The sequence below is a fragment of the Vulpes vulpes genome, chromosome 7 (genome assembly GCF_048418805.1).
Source record: "Vulpes vulpes isolate BD-2025 chromosome 7, VulVul3, whole genome shotgun sequence".
Classification (NCBI taxonomy): Eukaryota; Metazoa; Chordata; class Mammalia; order Carnivora; family Canidae; genus Vulpes; species Vulpes vulpes.
In genome coordinates, this window is record NC_132786.1 from 125,187,199 (window position 1) to 125,205,503 (window position 18,305).

The 18,305-nt window shown below is 42.5% G+C and overlaps 1 protein-coding gene across 12 annotated transcripts in view; it reads right to left on the minus strand.

The window, feature by feature from the left end:
- Positions 1-18,305, minus strand: part of CADPS2 (calcium dependent secretion activator 2) — a 449,851-nt gene that overhangs the window by 30,830 nt on the left and 400,716 nt on the right. For 7 of the 12 annotated variants that reach the window (XM_072764916.1, XM_072764914.1, XM_072764912.1 and 4 more), the window contains 6 exons: positions 14,951-15,106; positions 13,458-13,605; positions 12,725-12,739; positions 6,924-6,998; positions 2,363-2,446; positions 2,225-2,257 (listed from right to left, as the gene is read on the minus strand). In XM_072764916.1, the coding sequence (XP_072621017.1) occupies positions 2,225-2,257; positions 2,363-2,446; positions 6,924-6,998; positions 12,725-12,739; positions 13,458-13,605; positions 14,951-15,106 (511 nt within the window). The remainder of the gene's footprint in view (positions 1-2,224; positions 2,258-2,362; positions 2,447-6,923; positions 6,999-12,724; positions 12,740-13,457; positions 13,606-14,950; positions 15,107-18,305) is intronic. The other 5 variants (XM_072764924.1, XM_072764913.1, XM_072764922.1 and 2 more) reach the window with 1 other exon arrangement.

Genomic DNA, 18,305 nt, shown 5'->3' on the forward strand with positions numbered 1-18,305 from the left:
ATAAGAGCCATTTAAGAAGACGTGAATGGACATTTCTCCAAAGACATACAAATGGCCAACAGATACATGAAAAGATGCTCAACATCACTTGGCATCAGGGAAGTAACCACAGGGAGATCCCACCTCACACCTGTCAGAATGGCTAAAATGAGTAAGTCAGGAAACAACAGATGTTGGTGAGGATGGGGAGAAAGGGGAACCCTCTTGCACTGCTGGTGGGAATGCAGGCTGGTGGAGCCACTGCGGAGAACAGTATGGAGGGTCCTCAAGAAGTTGAAATAGAGCTACCCTATGACCCAGCAATTTCACTACGGGGTATTTTTCCCAAAGATACAAATGTACTGATCCAAAGGGGTATCTGCACCCCAATGTTTATAGCAGCAATGTCCACAATAGGCAAACTATGGAATGAGCTCGGATGTGCATCCACAGATGATGGATAAAGACGTGGTCTACACAGACAATGGAATACTATCCAGCCATAAAAAGAGTTTTCTTGCCATTTGCAATGATGTGGATGGAACTAGAGGATATTATGCTGAGTGAAATAGGTCAATCAGAGAAAGACTATCATATGATCTTACTCATATGTGGAATTTAAGAAACAAAACAGAGGATCATAGGGGAAGAGAGGAAAACATAACGCAAGATAAAGTCAGAGAGGAGACAAGCCATAATGGACTCTTAACCATAGGAAACAAAACTGAGGGTCGTGGAGGGGCATGTGATGAGCACTGGGTGTTACACAGGCTGATGAGTCACTGACCTCTACCTCTGAAACCAATACTACATTATATGTTAACTGAATTTAAATAACATTAAAAAAAAATAAGAGCCATCTACAACTGGTATACAGGGCTTGCCAGTCCCTAAACCACTAACGTTCATAATGACAAGCTAGATGTGATGCTACCCAAGCACAATCTCAAGCAAAGATAAGATGACTTATATTCTAATTTATTTATTTATTATCTATTTATATTCTGTTTTTTATTATTTACTTATATTCCATTTTATATATGTATGTATGTATTTATGTATAGATTTTATTTATTTATTCATGAGAGACAGATGGAGAGGCAGAGACCCAGGCAGAGGGAGAAGCAGGCTCCACACAGGGACCTTGAAGTGGGACTCGATCCCAGGACCCCGGGGCCACACCCTGGGCCGAAAGCGGTGCTAAACTACTGAGCCACCCAGGTTGCCCAACTTATATTCCATTTAGTTTCAATTTGTAAGTTTTATTTACATTGTGCTCAAATTCTTTGCAAAGCGATACATATGCCAAGATATATGATTAAACAGAACATAATAGGCCTTGATCATACATATGTCATAATAGGATGAAGGCAAAACGTAATTGCTTAGGATTATCAATTTAAAATATGTTAAGTGTAACATATTTTATAATTGTAATGTAAGTTACAAATGTAACTTGTTGATTATATTTGTCCTGTGAATTTTCTAATGGTAGCTCATGGTATCTTAATCTTTGAACAGATTTACAGGTTACAAATTATTTTCCAAGAATTCTGCAAAATGCCAAGTGTTTAAAATAAGTGAATATTGATTCATACTACATTTTTATTTAGAAAACTAGTTATTTGGGGCACCTTGGGTGGCTCAGTGGTTTAGCGTCTGCCTTCGGCCCAGGCCGTGACCCCGGGGTCTTGGGATCGAGTCCCGCCATAGGGCTCCCTGCATGGAGCCTGCTTCTCCCTCTGCCTGTGTCTCTACCTCTCTTTGTGTGTGTCTCTCGTGGATAAATAAATAAATAAAATCTTAAAAAAAAAAAAAAGAGAGAAAACTAGTTCTTTAACTGGTTCATCTCTATTGTTACTGTAACTCCTATGAGAAACCTGGCACAGCTTTCATATAAAGCAAAGAGACAGTAAGCATTTTTCTGTAAATGGTCTGAGGCATTTTGTACCCCGTCCTGGAGTATTAGAACCACCCTCTGCGACCGAGCTGGCATGTTCTCATAGTGACTTGATCTCCACGAGAGTTCCTGAGTTAAAGCGGAGAAAGGACACTGAAATCACCATGTCAAGCCTTGTTATGAGAGTTAGCACTTGCTGAAGGAAAATAAACTGCTCCCTGAGGGAATGGCACTCACTGCTTTAAAGATCTGAAATAAATCTGTGGTAAACCGTAATTATTTAAGATAGAGTTACACACACACACACACACACACAGTTTTTAAAAGCAAATAAAAAATACTTACTGGAACATCAACGTATTTTGCAGCTGCTTTCACCTTAAGTGGAAAAGAGATAATTATGAGAATTATTTTCTTAGCTGCTAGATAAGCACTATGACAGCAGTCAAAAGACAGCAGAGGAGAACTCATTCAAATACTTACAGTGAATGACAGGATGGATGAAAAGAAAGTGCCTTCATCGTATCTCGACAGCTTGGATAACACCCCTTCCAACACTGAAACAAACTGTAATCATTTATAGTGAGTATTTAGAATATTACAAATTCATAACAGGGGGAATAATTTCTGGACCAACTTCCCCCACAGCACAAAAATCCACAATGAATAAAGTGACAGCGGAGGGCTGACTTGTAAGGTTCACTCTTTCATGTGAAGATGAGCCCTACGGCCCTTTTCCACTGCTGGAAATAATACACACACACAAAATTTTTTTTAAGATAAAAAAATAATATGTAATAGCAGCCTTTTCACAGAACACATGAGGTACTTTAAACCATTAATAAAGAAGTTGAAGTTCCCGAGGCTAAACTCAGTATTGATGTTTAGAAGCAAGGATGGTCAAGCTTCCTCAAGTTCCTTTCTCTCATAGTTGGCCATTCCCTGACTTTCTCTATCATCTATCTATCTATCATCTATCATCATCTATCATCTACCTCTATCTATCTATCTATCTATCTATCTATCTAATCTATCTATCATCTATCATCTATCATCATCTATCTATCATCTACCTCTATCTATCTATCATCTATCTATCATCTATCTATCATCTATCAATCTATCTATCTATCTATCTATCTATCTATCTATCTATCTATCATCTATCTATCTATCTATTTCTATCTATTGAAGAAGTTGAATAAAAGTGACCAGGTAACAGGAGGAATGTGTGACATTCGATGCTCCTGTGACACTGCAGGGAAGCCCGACAGTAGGCGCCGGGCCTTTACCGAGAGTCTCTAACTAGACACACAGGGATCAAATCTGCTCTCAGAAGCTTACGAAGCAGTTGGAGAGAAAACAGACGAACGTGCTGCAGGCTACAAGGGAAAGAGCCCGAGACTGAGGTTCTAGACCCTGATTCCAACACTGACCACCGTGGGGGCTCGGGCCAGCACGACGCCCACCGGGCCCTCCACGGTTACCACTGTGTGTGCGCCCACGCCCCGTGAGTGTTACGGATTTGAGATTCATCTCACGAGTGCTTTACGTTTCTACAAGTTCATTTCTCTGTGAGGTCACAGTTAAGACGTGTACACATCCTACGACCAAGGGTGTGGGGAGTTAGAGGTCATCGAGTGGAAATACTAAGACAGGAGGAGGACTCAGTAGGAATCTACCGCCACACACCTTTCCTCTTTAGAACCAAAATAACACGTGCTATTGACAAATTATAAACTCCCAAAGGGGGACTCCTGACAAGGTTTTTCAAATACGAAAAGGGAAATTAACGAAGGCCGGTCTTTGTTCACATAGCAGCTTCTTCAACAAAGTGATAACAGTGCTAGGGACGCGGCTTATTGGTCTCCGGTGGCCGCGAGCTCACCCAGAGCGCACGGGAGCCCGCGTCTCTCTGTGGCTGGTCAATTACCGCAAAGTAGCGTCTGCGCGAGGAGCACGGGCTCCCCAGGGCCCCGCCCGCGCCACATGATGTAAGGAACGGAAACAGGGCTGCGGCCGGAGCCACGCCTTCGGGGAGGGACAGTCCTGCACGGCTGTCAGGTATCCTAAGGGATACAAACAGCAAAACCCGCCAAATCACCCATCGCTCACAACCAGAGGTCAATGAACAAGAACGTTCCTGTTATCATCTTTTTTTTTTTTCCTCAGTAAAAATACCTAAGTCCCTTTTGGGCTAGAAGCATCTTTATCTTTTTCCCCTTTAAGGCTGATTTTTATTTCTCCGTGGAGTTTCCAGTTATGGGACATCTGCCTAAGAGTGGCAGCCACCCACGGAATCATCCCTTACGGCTGGCATCTTATAATCGGGTTGATCGCTTGGCTCCATCAGCTTCCTCGGAATTCCTGACCCAAGCGACGCCCCCCCCTCGCTGGGGTCGCTGGCCGCCCCCTCCTGCCCGCACCTCCGAGACAGCTGGGCCTGCACGGTCCGGTGTTGCCCCACGGTCCTCCCCTCGCGATCTGTCCCTCTTCCAGGCACCCTGCGCCACCCACGGCACCCAGGGTTCCCTCCGCCTCCCCGTTACTAGCCCGGAGGCTGCTGGACTGGGTGACATAAAAGCGGACGTCTTTTCCTCAGAGCTCTGGAGGCCGGGAGTCCAGCGACGAGACGACGGTGCATTTGTGTCTGGTGGGAGCCCACTTCCTGGTTCAGAGATGACGGCTTTTGGCTGCATTTCCACACGGCAGAAGGAGCTGGGGAGCCCCGCGGGATGCCCCTTAGAAGCAAAGGCCGCTAGCCCCATTTATAATAGCTAGCTACAGTAGGCTCTTTTAGTTAAAATTACTTATAATTAAGTAAAATTAAAATTTCAGTTCCTCGGTTGCACTGGGCCCGTTCCAGTGGCCGTGGGCACGCGTGGCTGCAAGGCCGTGCACCGGAGGGGGCTGGTGAGTATTTTTAGACTGCAGAAAGCTCTGCTGAATAGCACTGATCTCTACAACACTGTTTCCTTACTTGAGTCAAATATACTATTTTTCTGATTAACAGATGTATTTGACATAAAAAAAGAGTCCGTTTTCTCCTTCGCCAGGAGAGAACGCAGAGGACACGCAGCCCTCCCCGCGCCGGCACAAATCCCGCCCTGGTCCCTTTTCCTCGCTGCCTGTTTAAGGCTCTACCAGCTGCGCGCTATCGGGCAATCTAAGGGCTTCCGTGAGGCCCCGACTCACAAAAGACGACCCGCACGGGGGCAGCGTGACGATGGGGTCGGGCCGCCCGGTTAAACTTCCCCGGCTGACTCACAGGCAAGGGCGGTCCCGTGTCACCTCCACCCCCTGCCGCGGGCCGGACTGTGCAGTGCTGCAAGCCCCTGCTCCTCCTCTGGGGCTCCGCTCCCCGGGGTTCGCCTTTCCCCCGCCTGCCGGACGCGTCTCCGTTAGCCTCTTCCCTTTCCACTTTGGGCGAAGCGGGGGCATTCTCGTGGTGGGAGAAGTAACGAGAACAGGAACGTGCTGGAGGGGTGAGGCTGTTCTAACTGCATCTTGGTGGCTATTTCCCATCTCAACACCTGCTACCAAAGAATTTGCAAAATACAAGCAAAACAAAACAAAAGAAACCCTGAAATCCCAAAGAATGTACCTGCCTCCAAATTCCAGCCTGACCCCACCATCCAGAGCAGCTCTGCCAACATTTCGGAGTCTATCCTGTCCTTTCCCAATGTGATGCAAAGACGGGTCATACTTTACATTTCTGAAATGTTAAGCTTTTTTTTTTCCCCACTTACTAGTATATTAGGAAACCTTTCCTTTATCATGAATAGTCTCTGAAACGATGGTTTCTTAATATAGATGCCCCGTCATTTACTTTACCGTTCCCTTCATGTTAGAGATTGAAGTTGCTTCCAAATTTCTATTAGAAGTAACTGCAACCCTATCAATGTATATATTGATGCACCTTGTGCATCTCTCTGAGCAGGAAAAAACCCACAAAATAGTTCTTAGGTAAGAGGGTATTCATGTGCTCCATACAGTTCCAAGCTCTCTCTCTCTAGAAAGGCCGTAACAGTTTACACTCCTGCAGACGGGAGACGGGAGTGTCCCACCTCACCTTTTCCAAAACCAAGTGTCGGTTTAAAAATACCTACACTAACTTGCTAGAAAAAGTGGCATATTCATTGTAGTTTTTCTTCATTCCTCAAATTGTGAATGAGGTTTAACGTTTTCATGCTTATTGGGCACCTGTTTTTTTTCTTTTCTAAACAGCATGTCCCTCGTTTATTAAATTGGGGGTGTTTTTTTTCCTTTGCTTTCCGTACGTTCTTCCAATGGTTTCATGAAGCCTGACGGGGGTTCTTTGACCAAGCCTTGCGGGAGCACGGGCTCTCTCCGCTCCCGTGGGCGTCCCCCCGACCGCGTCCACCCGGACCCCTCTCTGTCTTGCGTTCCAGTCTCCGTCTCTTCCCCGGCAGCCCTGGATCTCCAGTGTCGCTCATGGCAGTCTGTGACCTCAGTGGGACGGCAAATCATCTAAGGCATTCAATGGGATATTCATTTATGCTTCGTCCCTTAGACAATTAGAGGCCGTAGGGTTTGTCACAGATACGTGCGGCATCAAGCTGGAAGTCGCGGGGGCCCGCTGGGAGTGGAGAACCTCAGACCGCAGCCTGCCAGCCTCCTCCGTCCACCTGCGACCAGCTCTAGAGCCTCGCCAACGGCATCCCGACAAACAGGCTACGCTCAACGACTGGTGACTGCTTGAATCGGCCAAACAGACAAGTAGAAAGAGGACGTAAATGTAAAATAATAAAGTCTTGCTGGAAGACAGAGTTATTTTTAAAAGCCAACAGCTGCAAGAAAAGCCGAGATGACTTGTAAACAAACAAGACAAATCAAAAGTTGTTGACAAAGAGTGTTCATGTTTTGTCCGGAACTCTTCTTAGAATCTCAACTTTTCTCGCAGCTATTTTTAAAACTACTGTTTCTCCATTAGGTATTTAGAAACATAAGACAGATTTTTCCCCAAACATGCTCCGCAAAATGATTTTCGAATCTGACTTAAGGTGAATAAATAATACGTTACCTTTGAGACTAGCAGCGAAATGATTTCTTTTACGGTGTTGTCAATCAAATCATCTATTTTTGAATGGTATTGTTGCTGCATGTTAAAAGACAAAGATGCATTAGTTGATGTGGACACAAAACTTTTGTTCTAAGTCATAAATGCTTTAAAGCTCCCAGTTATGACAGATCGGATTTACTTAAAATGATCATTTTGAACATTAGAAGAACAAAACCTTGAAAACGATCCACCCAATCAACACTTTTTACATTGTGGTTTGAAAATTTTCCCATGTGCGCTGTTGAGTTAAGCAGCTAATGGGGTTATTATATAGATGAATTGGGTTCTTATTCTTATTCAGGCAGAGGAATGTGAAGGATACTTTTTGTCTTCTCCTCTATAATTAAGGTGGCCGCGTATTTTTCTAAAGGGTTGGTTTAGCTGGAGAAGCAAAAAGACTAGAAAAAGATTTAATTAATACAGCATTTCATGTCTGACAACTCTCATTCATAAGTTATTTTAAATGTGCTCTAGAAATAAAATGAGCTCCCAATTGTTCACTCTAAAAGGACCGTTTTGTCAGCGCACGGAGCAGCAGTTTATACAATTCTTACAATATGCTCAAGCAAGGGCAAAATTAAAATTTCATCAACAAAGGTGAATAGATGGTAACAAATTAATAGGCCATAAAAGGTATAATGAAGCAGCACTCACTCCCCATAGTTTTATCACTGCTTCCTCATGAAAAAGACGCCTTTAAGTAAATATAAAAAAGGTGTATTTAAAATAAACCTGAAAGCCTCCTTTTTTGCTTTCTTTAGAGAATACTGGAGAGTTGCATTCTTAAATTAGCAGGAGCTTTGGCTTCTGCGGTGTGTGGAGGCACATTCATTTAAACAGTAATTCTTGCTTTAGAAGCATTTATCTGACAGCCGATTGTCCCCAATAGCCACTTCACAGAAAATGTGACTTGTAAAGACTAACCCTATCTTGATGGTTCAAGGCTTCTTGGAACAGCTAACATAATGCACAGAGTAAAAGTACTCAGGTCAGTATAAACATTAGACCAACTTAACAGCTGCTGGATGAATGGTTTCCTAGGATGTAAGTTTTTGAAGGCTATTTTTTCTTCTGAAAACATGTCTCAAAGTTTTCATACACAACAAAACACCAACTTAGGTCTGCTCTGGACTACACGGGCGTGATCCCCCCACAGGCTCTGACAGTTACAAGTGGCCATCTACCTGCATAAAGAAAAAGGGAAGCATAATTCTGGAGCACGTCAATTTTCTTTTCTGCACGTATACGTGCGTGTTGATCTGTGGTCTAAAATTAATCACACACATGTGAATATGGAACTTTCCAGGCATGTGTTTCTCCTGGAGGGAAGAACTGTGTGTCTGTCTTCCTGATTCTCAAACCCGTGCTCTCCAGAAGCAACAGAAACACAGAGGGTGGATTTCTAGCACAGTAGTGTGGACCCCTTGGCTTTTTTAGAACATCCTGGAGAGAAGGAAGAGGGGCGGAAAATAAAGAAAAACAAAGGAGAAGAGAAACAGCCTGAAGACCCTGGCCGCCCGTTGAGATAGCTGGGAAGGCCCACAGACAGGGCACCAGCAGGTCCCCAGCGCCAGCAGGAGCTTATGCCAACGAGCTGTGCCCGGCTCTCCCTCCCTGCTACTCTCTCTTAACATCCTTCTCTCTCCAAATTTGTGTCTGTGCAGCAGGTGGAAGTGAGATACCAGACGAGGCTCCTCTTTGGGGGAGAACTGGAAAGGGATACAGGCGTCGGGCTTCTCACTTCCCTCTCCTGGAAACTGCTATCGGCCATACGGGGACCCAGGTGCCCAGACCTCTGAGGGCTTCCATGTTCTTAAATATATACTTGATATGTTCCGCGTGTGTTTATATTTCATTTCTTAAAAGATTTATTGCTAAGTTATTCTCTATACCCAACATGGGGCTCACACTTACAAACCCCGGAACGAGAGTCACGGGATCTGCTGATGGAGCCAGCCGAGCACCCCTGCCATAGAGTCATCTTTTGACTCAAAAGCAATCAAATGTCATCAAAAGTCATCAAAAGGCTACTGGACATAAAACTGTAGAGCTTCTACATGTTAAACTTTTAGACTGGATCAATTTGGACACATCTTACGAGGTGAGCCACTCAAGGGGTTCCTCACACCCTTTTTTATCAAGAGGCAGGGAAAGGTATGGACCCCAGGAGCCATCAAATTCTCCTATAATATTCACCTTCAGACTATTTTCTTTGACACCTGATCCAGCCAAAAGCAGTGAGAGGAGAGAGGGAGGGAGGGAGCCGGGAGGGGAGTGGGGAAGGGGGAGGAGACAGAGAGAGAAACACAAAAAATTAAAAAGGAAGAAAGCAGAGTAAATGTACTTACTGCCCAAGGGGCAAACCCAAACAACGTAAGGTTTGTTAGGTTTTTATGATGTGACATTTTGCTATTGTAAACTTATCTGATTAGCTCGGGCTTTCACTAATATTAAAATTGCTGAGAACTTCCAGAATCTCCTCTTGCTACACAGTTGTCAGAGGTGGTCTGGAGGCCCTGGGGAGGGGAGTGGGCAGGTGGCCTCAGAATCCATATTTTACATACACATTCTGCAAGGAGAATAATTCACATACGCCACACAGAGGTGACAGAAAGTTAGGCGGGAAGAGTTGTTCATCAGGGGGTCCAGACAGCGCCCAAAGACAGCCCAGATACGCCAAAGGAGGGCACCGAGAGGAGGAGGATTTGCCTGCACAGACATCTATGCTACCTAATCTGAAACTGGTAGATATTTTACTGGGATTGATAGACTGAATTTTTGATAAAAATCCGCAAAGTTTTTGTCTGCAACAATAAAAACCTCTACAATTTCTATCAGAATATTCCAAGCCGGATCGAAAATCCTACATCCCAGGGCTTTGGCAAATTACAGCCCCTTTCTTAAACTAATTCTCCTTACATCTGCCCTCAAAAGCAACCGGTCTGTGCTTCTCCAGCAGATGACTCTGAGTCTAAATCAAGATTAACCTGTAAGGAATTCTCACTCCACGGAGCCCAGGGAATTGGGAGATCAGACGCGGGTCTGAAAGCCTGGCCCCCGTCCTCAGGTACCTGTCCTCTCTCTTTTCATCTGACTGCTGCTAATGTAAACACACCGGAAATGAAGACTAATCAAATGCCAGCACAACCCAGCATTCTTAGAAGATTTGGGTCTTTCTCTTGGGAAGAACTTTAACGGAATTGAATTGTTAGGTCTGGAGGTGGAAACATTTTGCTGTCGTTGAGAATCCTACACAAGGAGCCTCCATTACTGTGCTTTCACCCTTAATGGATGGGCTCCTATCAGATGCAGGGGCGCTGAGGGCCGAGAATTACCTCAGACCCATGCAGTCGGTGGAGAACAATGATATCTAAACACTGGGGGCTCTGTGGTCTCAACATCTGTCCCCGAGGAACTGGCCCGAGACTGCTGACTCATTACACACAGCTGTCACAGGAGCAGATCATTGGCTCACTAATGACTCCATTAGACACCATTCTGGGCTGCGGTTGAGCACGTCTGCATCACCACGTGCCACGTGAGGAAACAGCCGTAACGTAGGAGCAGGGAAGGGGCCGCCTCGTGGAAAAGGAGCTGGGAAAGTTTTGTCTCGGCAATGCCACTTATGACAAATTTCCTGGGACTCTGGAGAGGTCTCTCAGTACAACTCAGGCAACTATCCCTACTAGGTTCATCCAGGTAAGCAGGTATTTTACAAGGTTCCCAATTGTGTGATAATCTAGTTTTTAATTTGTTGCTTACTGCAGAATGAGGTCCACTGGCTCACCTCTGCATGTAACGTATTTGCTAATTTGCAACAATTCCAAAACTTACCTCAGGCACAGAGAGGGAAACCCTGTGCAATCATGTGGGTATATGTATTGGTGATTAAAAAGCAAAGCATAAAATCCTCCTTTTGCACTGAAATTCTTATTTACCACTTTTCATAATTGCTAATGGGTTTGACACCTGCACATTTTGAATTGTATTAATTGTGTGAAAGTTGTGGGGAACTAATTGTCTCTGGTGAGAAGGTACAGATGCAAATATAATGAACAGTAGCAGATTACTTTTCAAAACCATCTACTTGTTAATATTAAGGATCATTTGACAATGCAACAGTGCTTTGGCATTTGTGTGTGTGCCTGTTTTTCTTTTTAGGTACTAGAGAGAGTCGTTTCTTACAGGGGAGGATTTTTTTATTATTATTTTTTTACTTATTTTATTATTTTTTTCAGGGGAGGATTTTTAAAGTAGCGACAACCAATCAGTCTGTTCATTCAAAAAATATTTACTCAGTGCCTGTTATGTGTCAGGTACTGCCATGCATGTTAAAATAAAAGCAAATGGGTAAATTCCAGTATCAGTGGGAAGAGGCAAGATGTTCCTATAAACCTGATGAGAAATGGATGGACGTGTGAAGACTTAAGACAATATTTCTGAGTAGACCATCAAAGGCTCACATCTGTAGTAAAAACATGAAAAAGTAGAGATGAGCCACTGATATCCAAGCCAGCTGCTTCCTCATTCAGATAATTAGAGGTAATAAGTCACGTTGCAGGCGTTCAGAGAATAATTACTGAACATTCTATAACACATATTGGTTACTTAATGTATCTGTTAGGTTGTATGTGCTATGGTATTAGAAATACATCTTTTCCCCTCGAAATTGCTCAAAGAACGAAATATGTGCATGTGCATAAATTATGGCCAAATAGCCAGTGTCTGTACCTGAGTTAAATAAGTATGAAATTTGTAAATAGTGGACCTTGTCATCCCCTTTCAGAGCTACCTAAGCCCTTCTGCTTGGATGAGAATTGTTAGCTTAGTAGAGTCACCCTGACTTGTATTCCTAGGTGGCAACCGTAAGACCTGTAAGATTTAGCATATCCACAGAGCATAAAAACCCCTTTGGCTTATCACAAATACATATAGAACAGATATATAAATATAAATGTAAATATATATACACATATATACATATATGATATACATGATTATATATGTATATATATGAGATCACATATCATATACATATATATATATATATATATGAGCGACTCCGTTTTGTATGCATGTGACTTTTCATACCATGTTCCTCTGAAGTTCTGGGTAGTAATTCAAGACAACCTTGTGTGGGGAAGAGGAAGGGCTCCTGACCCAGGCCTGCCTCTGGTTCTGGTTACTGCCCAGGCCGTGAGCGGGAGGCAAGACGCTGCTGGGCACGTACCTACCTTACTGAAATCCACAACTGGGCTCTTCTGCATGAAGTGACCTAAGCAGCGGCCTCCCGGTCCTCAAATTCGGAGGTGCCCTGATATATGTCATCCAGAACTCCAATTTTTTTCTAGTATTAGTCAAAGTATATACTATAGATATATGCACCTTGAAATAGTAATAATCACTCTGCTTCTGAATTTTGAATGTTGTTTAAAAAGGAGGGTGAATTCATTTATTTTTAAATAATCTTATCCTTAAACAATCTAAGAGAAGTGTCGGTTCTGCAGTGTAAGAGGGAAGAAACATTTCCCTTGACATTATTTAAGGTGTAAGTATTTATAGGTGTTTTAATGTCTGTGTATTGCTATGTTATAATAAGCTGTCAGTGTTCTACACATACACAGAGAACATAAACCTGAAAATGGAATTAATTACATTAATTGGAAAAGGTGAAAATAAAAAATGTACATTTATAAAAATAATAATTTAAGTGAAAATGTGCTTTTACAAACAAAAAAAATAAATAAAAGAGAGCGACTTACCCATTGACTACCAAACTGGATCATGCCATGGAGGAAAAAAAAAAAAAAAAAAGACAATGAAGGAGAACATAAGGGAAATAAGGGAAGAGTAAAAAAATGATGAGAAAGTAATTACAATGAGAAAAGCGGCAACACAATGTCAACTTCAACAGATAATCTAAGAAAAATAGATCCATTTTCACACAAACGTCACTTTCAACAAAAAGAAATCATGGGATAACATGAGGTGTGTTTCGGAATATACAACCAAACAAAACATGAATCAAAATGAAAAAATGGGATATTTATTTAAAAAAAAAGAAGTCTAATTTTTAAAGCACATTTCTACTTTATTTTTAAAACACGGAAACTTTTGTATGAATAAAATATTTCATATGCTATTTTCTGTGCCTTGTTTTTTGAATGCAAACTCTGGATACTCTAGATTTGTTTAATAAACAAAGCGGGGAGCTTTCTAGCTTCCTTATTTGCTTGTGGAAAGCAAGGTTTATGTAAATACACAACACCTAAGCTGTTAAAAGCTTCAACTGCCACTTGTAAAACTTTGGGCAGTGTTCATAGAAAGGAGAAGAAAGTGACATGAGCCGGGGATGAAGTCCGCTACTATAGTGAAGAAAAGACCAAGCGCTTCTATTGAAGAACTTGGCCTTTCAATCTAACCCAGTGAGAGCCTTCTGGAAACAGCTGGGGCACCTCGTGCTGCACGTCCCTGTGGGACACTCGGTTCACTTACCTCTTGTCCTCCATCCAGGGCACAAAGTTTGGTGCTTTGCTTTTTGGCGTCAACGAGTACATTAAACATTGTGCACACAGAAGCCGGAATGCGCAAGTCAGTTGTTTTGCTTGCCTTTTGCAGCTTGATTTCAAATGCGGTTCTTGTTCTATTCATTGAAACATGAATTCAGAGTAAGAAATTCTGAAATATGTCTCACCTGCTTAGTCAAAGTGAAATCAACACTACAAGATGCTAATTTAAAACATGCAAATAAGGAGCGCGGCCTCAGTTTGGGAGCCAGGGGGTGGGCTGCTCTTCTTTATCAGGTGTCTCATGAAAGACTGGGGAGGCGTTTTGTACGAAACAGCGTCTGCAGTCATGCAGACAGCATCTCTGCCCAAAGGAAGCCATTTGTTACGGCTAGTGTAAGACGTTTTATGGAAAAATCTCTTGGTTTTACTTAACTGCCTGAATTAATTTCCAAGTATAAAAGCCACTTGCATCTCTGCATTAAAGCAGAATAAATCCTGTCTGAGGTTTACCAATAAATAAACAAACAAACAAACAAACAAGTCTGGAAAACTCTAAAGCATCATAATTAATGTATAGCAGAGAACGTCTACTTCTTCTGTGCCACTTAGGTTTTCTTTCAAATATCTAAAGTTGTAGATGGGTGTTTGAAAGAAACTGTGCAACAGGCAATTTGGAATTGTTTTTTGCTAAAGTATCCAAAGATCACCCACAGATTTGAAACATTAGAACCACATATGACAAGTGTGACTTTTTTAAAAAAAAACATCATATAATCTAATTCCTGGCCTTGCCTTAGGAAGCCATTAAACATTATTCTAAATGCTGTATTTTCCTTAACTTTGGAGAATTCAGGATTATTCAATCGCTCCTACCGGTGTTTATTCCCATATGCTGCCCCCATTGTTCTTGTAAAGGGGCAATGGGAAAAACGATGCTTGGTTAATTAGAGATACAAAGCCGATTTTGCGAGAACTATTCAAAGAAATGAAAGCACAGTTGGGGGAATTCTAAGCCTCATCACTTATTTCTGGTTAAGTTTTGAAGAATGTAACTGGATGCTTGGAACTCATCCGACGTGGATAGAGAACACTGGAAAACAGAACAAGTGACGGCCCTGATCCCAATCTGGGTTTGCAGTGCCACTTCACAGCACGCAGACACAGTGCATAACGTATAAAGTACTTAACAGGCCTTTTCCATATGTCTCGGCAGTTACTGCCTCGGGATTTAAAGCGCAGTATTCCCAGAGAGACAACAACCAGCACAACAGAAACGATCACTATACGGGACGAGGGCAGTGTTAGGAGGCGTGGAAAACAGTTTCGGGCCAATTTTATCAGTTACACGAGGCCCCAGAATTTAGGTCTACGCCTAAATCCACATCACCTTTCTTGTGACAATTATATAGCAGATACTTGGTGACAAGTGCTACTCTGGGCGCCGGCGTACTAAGCAGCAACTTGAAAACACAGGTCTACCTTTTGACACAGGCCTCTATCATATCACTGGCCATTAGTTTGAGTCTTTGCTCTAAGTGGTGGGCAAATTCCTGTTCTGGCCAGTGTAGATCAAAGACAAACATTTGCAGTGCATCGAGTTTCCAAAAAAGGTCTTCTGATGTTGCCGAGCCATTGCTGGAAGAAAAAGGAAACATGAAGAGCGTCATGAACTTCCACCGTGATGGCCAACACATTGTCTTTTCCCTTTCTGTACCGTTTGCCATTAGTGAAAAAATAACACATAAAATCTCTAACAGTCGATATTTTCTTTATTCGACCTTCTAAATCTCTTTTCATGTCTTCTTAATAAATAAGGCAACCCCCCCAAAATAGAGATGAATATAGTAGGAAGGTGTCATAAACAGGGCCTGAAAGCACAAGGATATTTTACTGAGGAAAAGGAGCCCAAGGGTACAAGGAAGAACAAGCATTTTAAGTGTTTTCTTTCTTTCTTTTCTTTCTTTCTTTCTTTCTTTTTCTTTCTTTCTTTCTTTCTTTCTTTCTTTCTTTCTTTCTTCTTTCTTTCTTTCTCTTTCTTTCTTTCTTTCTTTTTCTTTTCTTTTTTTTTTTTTACCAATGTGTAGGATACAAATACAGAAATATTTCCTCCTAGAAATTCAGAAGAGTACGTTTTATGAAAGAAAGTCTGTATGACAGCCGCGGCAGCTTTACCCTCCCACTCGCGCACACGTGGTGCCGTGCTCATCCTGGTGGCTTCTGTCGTCTACAGACAGGAGTGTACGGGGGGGGGGGGGGGGGGCTCACATTTCTCAGCGACAGGAGAAGGGGACCAGGTACTACAAGTGAAATAACAAGCTGAGTAGGGGAGCAAGCCTTACAGCTGGTTTGAAATGCTTCGTGACTTTTCTAGCTCCTAATGGAGCCTCCGGGTACGGGGTAGAGTCTAACAGAGAAAGGACATCCAGGGTGCTCTGGGCTGGGAGCCAAATCACGTATCTCGGGTCATCCCATCTCTGGAACTCGGGGCCTGGATGCGCTATGCGTTCACGGCTGTGCCAAGATTACTCCGGGGGACCGGAGTTTCACGCCACCCATGAAGGCGGCTGGTAGCACGGTACCTAGGGCACGTGGGCAGGGGATAACACTACTGCTTTCCATCATGCAAGGATCTGGCCTAATAGGGAAACAGATGATTTGAAAGTAAAATACTCCTATGTTAGAAGACCCTGAAACTTAATAGTAGAAGAGAACAAAAGGAGAAAAAGGTGCCGTGTGATTCACCTCTCCTCAGCTTTCCCGTCCGTGGTGGACAGACACTGAGCTGAAAATTGTCTTTTTAGTGTTTGAAACAAAAATAGAGAAATGAAATAATGTATCGTAAGAGCACAGTGGAAAACTTGTATAAAGATAAAATTCTTTTAAATCCCCACTTTGTTTAGCTAAATATATCTTAATTAGTTGGCTTTAAAAAAAAAAATCACCTCCTTCTTTGGCTAATTAAAAGCTATTTCCCTCCCCACCTGCAGCTCAGCATCTTTCCTGCGTCGCCAACCTTCTTTGTGTTCCGTCTCCCCTTCTGCCAGTGATTCCTCGTGGTCTCCTTGCCTAGCCTAGACGTGCTTGGAGTTAAGTCCTCAAAGGACCGATGCAGCAGAGCCCTGAACGCCACCCACAGCTCTTTACCCCAATACCTCTTCACCTTAAAAATCAGAGCCCCCAACGTACCATGAAATAAAGGAACCAGACAACATCATGTAGACATTGCTGTGAAAAATGTTAGAAAAAACACTGCATTTATTTTTCCCTGTTACCATATATTTAATAAAAATAAGAGGAAAAAAAAAAAAAAGACAAGGCAAAGCCTCTATTACATACCCACAGTGCTCATGTGGTAAATCAGAGGATCTATATTTTAAGAGTAATTGAACCTAATTGGTTAAAGAAGCAAATCTAATAAGTTTTCACTTTGGAGAAACGTAGGTAGGTACTGGAAACGTGTGTGTTTTCTTAACAGTGTAACAAAACAACACAACCATCATCAAAGCAAAATCTGAAATACTGAAGGTGGAATTCTACTGAAAACAGACTTTCTCATAACATATGACAATTAAATCTTTATAGAGACTATGGATATATGTTTCTTTTGTTCTTTGATGCTATGGTAAGACTCTGGAACAATGAATGTGCTTAATTGGGAATATAATTAAGGTAACAAGTGTCTGTTATGATTAAATAGATTAAAAAAAACGTTAAGTAGGTTTTCTCTTGAGCTGGAATACATAACTTGCAATTTACTCAGAACTTTTTCATTTTAAAATTATTTTTAATCAGTGACCCATTCTGAAAGTATTATGAACAGATTAAAGAACTCAAACATGAATAATGGACTCAGATAATTTCCTAAAAATGCCAGTAGGAAGCACATCTTATTGGCATCTACTTTTGGAGCTAAAAACCCCAAAAAACCCAAAGAAAACACGGAGAAGGAAGACATTGAGGAGCTTTATAATTAGTGCTTTAAAATGAAAAGTGAAAAAAAACTGAGAGCACCAGGCTGGCTCAGTTAGGGAGCATGGGACCGTTGACCTGGGGTTATGGGTTCAAGCCCCGCCCTGGGGGTAGAGATTATTTAAAAATAATAAAAATAAAATCTTTAACCAAAAAAAAAAACCCACCCAGAACCCCCAAAATTAGTGACTGCATCGTAACATTACAAGTAATTGTGAGCACCCCGATGAAGAGCCTAATGTTGATAATCCTGGCACGTAAAGATGACAGTGATTTCCTTGTAAAACATATTTTTTATTTCCTCAGAATGATGAAAGTATGAGTACTTTATTTACAAAGCCACGACCTGTCATGATTCCTGTCCTGAAATGCAGATCATTTTAAAAAGGGACTCCCAATAAATGAGATTCACGTTCCACATATATCTCAAAGCTAAAAAAATAATAATGACCGAAAAAGAAGTCTAAAGTTCACCAGGCAATGCCCATAATAGTGCTCGTGGTTAAAATCCAGGGTGTTGAACAGGTGGGGGGTGAGGAAGAAGACGAGTTAAATTACAAAACAGTATTAAGAAGCACAAAAACACATAAACTTAGATTCATTGTACTTGCTAGACAGTTGCCAAGCACGCAGACACGAGTCCGTACGCTGTAACCGCCCAAAGCGTCTGCCCGAAAGATCCCCGCGTGACCTAGTAACTGTCACGGGCCAGTGGTGACGTTTCACTTGGAGAAATGCCGCTAAGCTATTCTGCAAGTTATTCTTCCCCGTTTCGGTCTTCTGTCCCTTCCTGAGGGTGTGCACCTTGACGGGGGGCGGCCTCAGCCGTGGCGGGGGGCCGGGCGGGGGGGGGGGGGGGGCTCTG